The sequence below is a fragment of the Dunckerocampus dactyliophorus genome, chromosome 2 (genome assembly GCF_027744805.1).
Source record: "Dunckerocampus dactyliophorus isolate RoL2022-P2 chromosome 2, RoL_Ddac_1.1, whole genome shotgun sequence".
NCBI classification, from domain to species: domain Eukaryota; kingdom Metazoa; phylum Chordata; class Actinopteri; order Syngnathiformes; family Syngnathidae; genus Dunckerocampus; species Dunckerocampus dactyliophorus.
In genome coordinates this window covers 7474504-7481049 of record NC_072820.1, presented here as the reverse complement: position 1 = coordinate 7481049, position 6546 = coordinate 7474504, and the positions used below count along the sequence as shown (strand labels likewise).

The window sequence follows — 6546 nt, the reverse complement described above, 5'->3', positions numbered from 1 at the left end:
TTTCGTTCTAAACACACCATTGGGTATTAAAACATATATACATCAGGCGTTCTCAAACATTTTGGGACGACCACGAACTCCTTAAAAGAGAGAAGATTTTCCAAGGACCCCCTTATTATCCTCATGCCAATTTTTAAAAAATCTAATAAAAATTGTACTAGATTCCCTTGCATTTTTTGAATGTTTCAAACGGTTCAACATAAATACTTCTGACCTGCTTCAGAGAAATTAACTCAAATTCCAATTCTCAAGTAACAAATCTAAAATTGGACAGAAAATGAACAGTAATAAGGCTGGAACAGCCCAAATGAGCCCATTTTGTTTTAAAACCTGTTTAAAACGTACTAAATTGGTTTGATTTCAACATAATGGTAACAATATTATTAATACTTAAAGCGTAATAAAAGCACTGACAGAAAAGTAAACATTGTAAGACTGAAAAATTAAACAGTGGCTTCATGGATTCATTTGAAAGCACCTGAAGACACGTGACACATATTGATTGGCCTTCACCGACCCCCAGCCTATGGTGCACAGAACCCAGTTTGATAATCACTAACATACATACTATATCACCGACCACAGTATCCATACATAGTCAGAATAATGAGATACAGTATTTGTTAGATTGTGCAGGTGTACCTAATGCTGTGACTTGAGACTATCATAAATATAGTTAAAGACTTAAAATGACCAGGATGAGTCGCAATCATCCCACTTTCATCGGTGTGTAAAGAATTTAAATAATGTGAAAAATATTCAATAGGCGCTGTACTGAGTCCGTCAGTGTTGTCATTCAATGTCTGTGTGTGCATTGGTATGTTGGTGTGAATCTCCCTCCGACTCTGACTTTCTGCCTCTCAGTGAGGCTACAGACACTCCGAGGTGCCTGGTTGGACATACAGTATGTCTCCTGGATTTGCGGCATTCAGATTTGCTGTCGTGATTTTAGCAGGAAGGTTCTTACTGCACGCCGGCACAGAGGAGTTGCTGGAGGATCATGTGCAGCCGCCAGCCAGGCAGGAGTCCTCTCTGCTCAAGCCCACAGTGCTGATCACCATCCTTGCACGCAACGTCCAGCACAGCCTCCCTTACTTTTTGGGATGCATTGACAGCCTGGACTATCCAAAGGACAGAATATCCATCTGGTAAAACATCATCCTTATATAGACAACTGACTTGTAAGTGGTAGTGCTGCTGCTGGGTTAGCCATATCACTGATCCTGTATATGAGTCGGACTGGCAGTAAATGCTACAGAGTGAAGTCCCGCGATAAGTCCCAGCAAAATGAAATGAACACAGATAAATGTGTAGTTTAACTGGGTAAAAACAGATCTGCTTAAAAAGCCATTCTATTTTACTATGAACAAACTTTGTCAGACAAGTGAGAAATGTCCTCTGTGTGACCTCAGGGCAGCCTCGGACCACACTACAGACAACAGCACAGCCATGCTTCAGGAGTGGCTCACTGGAGTGCAGCACCAATACCATTCGGTGGAGTGGAGGCCCATGGAGCAACCAAGGTGAACTTCAATATTCACATAAATGAAGATATGCTCTCTTTTGTCTGAATCTACAAAGTCAAAGGGTGCCTCGTTTCTGTTCGCAGTTTCTTTCCTTGCCTCTGACACCAAAGAGTTCTTCTTTTTCAGCTCCTATGAAGATGAGGAGGGTCCCAAGCACTGGTCAGATTCCAGATACACACATGTCATGAAGTTGAAGCAGGAAGCACTTGGAGCTGCAAGGCGGCTTTGGGCTGACTATATACTGGTACTCAACGTGAACCTAATGTGGATATACAGTAGAAAGGGAACATACACCCATTGCAGTAGGTACCGTGTTCATTTGGTGATGTATAGTGTTATTTTTGCTTTGTTTTTTTTTTAACTCAAGGCAAGGTCTCTCGTCAAGTTTCTCAGTGGGTTTTTGGCTACAATACCAAAAGGTAGTTTGACAGCAAAACGACTCAAAGTCACTTCAGCAAAGTATTTGCTTTACCGTGTACACACTTACAGTATTTAACAGATTTATTGTACATATTTTTGAGTATTTTTTGAAGAAAGCTTTGAAATTTTCCCAGGGGTGTGCTTATGTTCCACTGTATATCCACTGTAAAGCCTGTGTGGGCAGAAGATTAGGTTATGTATACATTAGCAATGCAACGGTACACGGTAAAATTGGTCCGGTCTGCATGGGACAATCCGCCTTTCTGGACCACAGGTTTGCAATACATTTTACACTGTGTGTACAGTATGTGTGCACATGTGCCTGCCCAGGCTGGCGAAAAACCCTCCCTGTGACTTAATGTCCCATTTCCCACACATGTACATATTTCAAGTGAGGGACAATCTGAGTACAGAGCAGAGTATTGGAGAGTACAGGCGACAACAGCCTCGCAACCCTGCTCATCTGTGTTTTCAATGTTTCTAATTTGAGAATTTTATTTATTGGAAAATTACCTGCCAGTAGTTTGCAACTACAATTTCATTCTTCATTTAAAAAATAATGTATTAATAACAATAATAATAACAATAATAATAAAGAAAGAATTTTGGGAGAAAAAGGTTTTTTATGCACAAAAAATGTACTGAATTTGCTGAAACCGGACCCAAATCATAGCCCACATACCGGTACGATGGCATACCGGTATGGTATATGGACTACTACTGTCTGTGGGAGACCTGTACCGTTGCACCGCCTAGTATACAGTGTTCCCTCGCTGCATCGCGGTTCACCTGTTTTGCGGATTTTTTCAAGTGCAATTTTGCATGTTTTTTTCTAACAGCGTATGAACACGCATTGTGTTCTGCGTCTCTGTGGTGTATTAGAGCGATCTATTGGTGCTCTCTTGTATGTGTCTGTTACTGTATTTACTACTGCTACCAGTAGAGGGTGTTGTATACTTATGTGAGAGTGGAGGACGTGTGCAGCTCCACCTCGTCTCAGTATGTGTTTATGTGCCTGTAGGAGCATATTAGGAACCCGCAGTAGACAATAGCCGGCTTCATATAGAGCCACAACAGTCTTTATTGGCTAAGGGACAACCCTCCCATTGTGTTCTGCGTCCTGATTGGCTGAAGACCATTGTCAATCAATCCCCTTCGTGCCGTTTCCTCTTGTGGTCAATGGTCGCTAGCAAACTAGCTAACTGTGTGAGCTGGTTGCTAACCTCATATAAACAATAGAAGAAGAAGCTAACCGGCTAAATTAATCTTCAGTTCAAGGAGTAGGACAAGAAGGATTAAAAATTCAACGAAATTTGAACTTTGAGAGTGTTTAAACATAAAAGAAATGTGAAAAAATTCTAATGCCTGTCTGAGAAAAATAAAGTTGGATACTTTGTGGATTTCACTTATTGCGGGCTATTTAGGGACCCTATCCCCCGCGATAAACGAGGGAACACCGTATATGGATGTACCTATATTAGGTTTGTCAAGTTATTTGATCTACATTCAACACATTTGATCTTTGTTTTTAGTTTGTGGACAGTGACAACTTGCTGACAAACAACCGTGTGCTTACTGACATGATGACAGAAAATCTAACACTCGTGGCACCCATGTTAGAGTCAAAGAGTCTCTATTCCAACTTCTGGTGTGGAATGACTCCTCAGGTATCTTCTCTTCTAAGTGTCTCCATGTGAGGTGATTATTGTGTACATGTCGTCAGGTACTGATGGTTCTGCATGTCCTTCCTCACTCGTAAAGGGTTTCTACAGAAGAACTTCGGACTATGTTCCCATTCGCAAATGGAAGCGTCACGGCTGCTTTGCGGTCCCCATGGTGCACTCCACCTACCTGCTGGACCTGAGGCGCACAGCCAGCCGCGACTTGACTGTGCACCCTCCCCACTCCCAGTACCCGTACATTCTGGATGACATCATGTCCTTTGCTTTTGCTGCAAAAAAAGCAGGTAAGAGCACAATGACAGTGTGCTCCTTTAGGAAGCTGTACACTGAAGTGTAAAAATAAGGATAACATAGACAAATATAAGAGTGTACAGTGTTATCATAAAATCAGGGGTGGAATGGTACAGCTGCTGTAAGGCAGCGGGTGTAGGTTCGATTTTTTTCTTTTTATTCTGTTAATTTTGACCTAAAAATCATTTGTTGAGCAATTTCCGATGTACTTGTATTACTCCAAAACAGGCAGCTAACTAAATCCACATTCGAGTCAAACAGCATAAATGGGTAAGTCATGTCTGAGAGATTATTATTTTCAAATATTGCTTTATTTAATGATATATATATATTCCTGCTATTTAGGCTGGAGAAAAAATAATGAGGCGAAAAATCAGATAATCTGGTAATTTGATAGAGAGGAAGCATCCAGAAGGTCTTTACGGAGCCCTTTCTATTATTTATGTACATCATAATTGATTTAACATTCTGTTAAATCCAATTTCAGGAATTCAGATGTATGTGTGCAACAAGGAGCATTACGGGTATTTACCAGAGCCCCTCCAACAACATCAGACCTTGAAGGAGGAAGAGGAGAGCTTTACCCACACACTAACAGAGGCACTGAGTAAGCACTGACACATTCTTTTCACTGACGTTGGTGTACAGATGGATCATTTCAGGTGTTCCAGGGTTCTTACTTCCCCTTGGGATCCAATCACATTTGATCTTTCTTGCGCTTGCACTGCTGATAGATGTCTCACTCATGTGCTAAACCCACCACCTCTTATTTCACCTTTCATGTCGCGCGTGAAAAGACTGCGTTAAAAGTATTTCAGTGTATTGTGACCTTACCTTCCAGTTTCTTATGCGTTGGAGCCTTCACGGTATGTACAGGTTACGCCTAAACAACAAGGAAAAATGGGATTCGATGAGGTACAAACACACTGCAACATGCGGTACATGTGATCTGCGGACACGTATCTTGGTAGTCACGCTCTGCTGTCATTTCTCCACCTGCAGATATTTGTAATCAATCTAAAACGTCGACCAGACCGACGGGAGAGGATGTTGAATACCTTGGCTGTCCTTGGGATTCAGGGAACACTGGTGGAGGCGGTGGACGGCACGTATGACATACAATTGAAGCTATACCGTGCATACATCGGGGTGTCCAAAGTACGGCCCGCGCTTCATTTTTTTATTGGGACATGAAAAAACCCAATTCAATGTGATAAAACATCACAGCATTAGCGCTGCAGGAAGTGGCAGAGGCAATGATGAACAAAGCCCTCCCTGTCAAAAAATACTTGCAGTAAGTTCAAATATCTGGCAGCTGACTGTGATTATGCGGGAATATATTTGCTTGCAGAGCCTTGAACTCGTCCCAGCTGCAGGCCATGGCTATTGACATGTTGCCTGGCTACAAAGACCCGTATTCAGACCGCGTGTTAACAAGAGGGGAGATTGGCTGCTTCCTTAGCCACTACAACATCTGGAAAAAGGTACGACCTTCGTCTGTGAAACAAAAGCAAGGGTGTTGGAGCATATAAATTTCATCCATCGTATTGTAGGTGGCGCAACACAAACTACAGCAAGCGCTCGTGCTGGAGGATGATATCAGATTTGAGCCCAGATTTTGCAGTAGGCTAGAAGCCATCACGGACAATGTGCAGGAAGAAGGACTTGACTGGGACCTTATGTAAGTATTTTATTAGGACCTCCACCTACTGACTGTTAAGTTGTACCCTGAACAAGAGCGTGTATAATTCTATTTTTCACTCACATATTAGCACCGGTGAAGGTCTGCTTATTGCTCCCTTTGTGTGCATTAAGTTATGTTGGCCGTAAGCGACTGCAGGCGAAGGAGCCAGAGCGATGGGTGAAGGGAGTCAGTAACCTAGTGCACCCAGGTTACTCCTACTGGACTTTGGGTTACATGCTGTCCCTTCAGGGGGCCAAGAAGCTCCTGCAGGCTCAACCTCTGGGCAAAATGCTGCCAGTTGATGAGTTCTTACCCATCATGTTCAACCAGCACCCAAAGTGAGTCCCCCCCAAAAACATTACTCTTAATATTATGGTCCTTTTCAGTCTGTAATACCCTTAAATTCCTTGCAGAGAGGAGTACATGCAGTATTTTGAGCCCAGGGACCTGAGGGCCTTCTCAGTGCAGCCCCTGTTGCTTTTCCCCACACATTACACGGGAGAGCCCGGCTACATCAGCGACACAGAGACCTCCACTATCTGGGACGATGAGATGGTGGAGACAGACTGGGACAGAGGAGGTGCCAAACACAGGCGAATGGATGTGGAGGAGAGTGAAGATGAACGTTAAGGACAAATGCTGATATGCCGCTCCTCCTCTTCTCTCTGCATCTCGATTCTCGGGTGAAAAATACAACTGCTGCCAGATTGTATTATGTTGTAGGTAGTAATTTCGCAACATACTGTGTCTACGATTTAGGTTAATCAATTCAACTACAATGTTTTGTTAAAAAAAAATCTCAATTAGATGCATTGTTATTTCAGTGAAGGCAATTTTTAAAAATAATGCCTTTCTATTAGATTGTGCACCTGCTGTGGCCAGCGGGTGCACATTCTAAACCCATTCTAGTATATTTTAATATTACTTTAGAGCAGAGTTGGGT

General features: G+C 42.5%; 1 protein-coding gene across 1 annotated transcript; it reads left to right on the top strand.

The window, feature by feature from the left end:
* The first annotated feature begins 1434 nt into the window (after positions 1-1434).
* Positions 1435-6279, top strand: colgalt2a (collagen beta(1-O)galactosyltransferase 2a). The gene is made up of 11 exons (XM_054767779.1): positions 1435-1523; positions 1653-1770; positions 3479-3613; positions 3708-3912; positions 4407-4526; positions 4761-4834; positions 4922-5028; positions 5271-5403; positions 5473-5600; positions 5735-5941; positions 6017-6279. The coding sequence occupies exons 1-11, from the start codon at positions 1450-1452 to the stop codon at positions 6231-6233; spliced, it is 1518 nt and encodes a 505-aa protein (XP_054623754.1). The 5' UTR covers positions 1435-1449; the 3' UTR covers positions 6234-6279.
* The last annotated feature ends 267 nt before the right edge of the window (positions 6280-6546 follow it).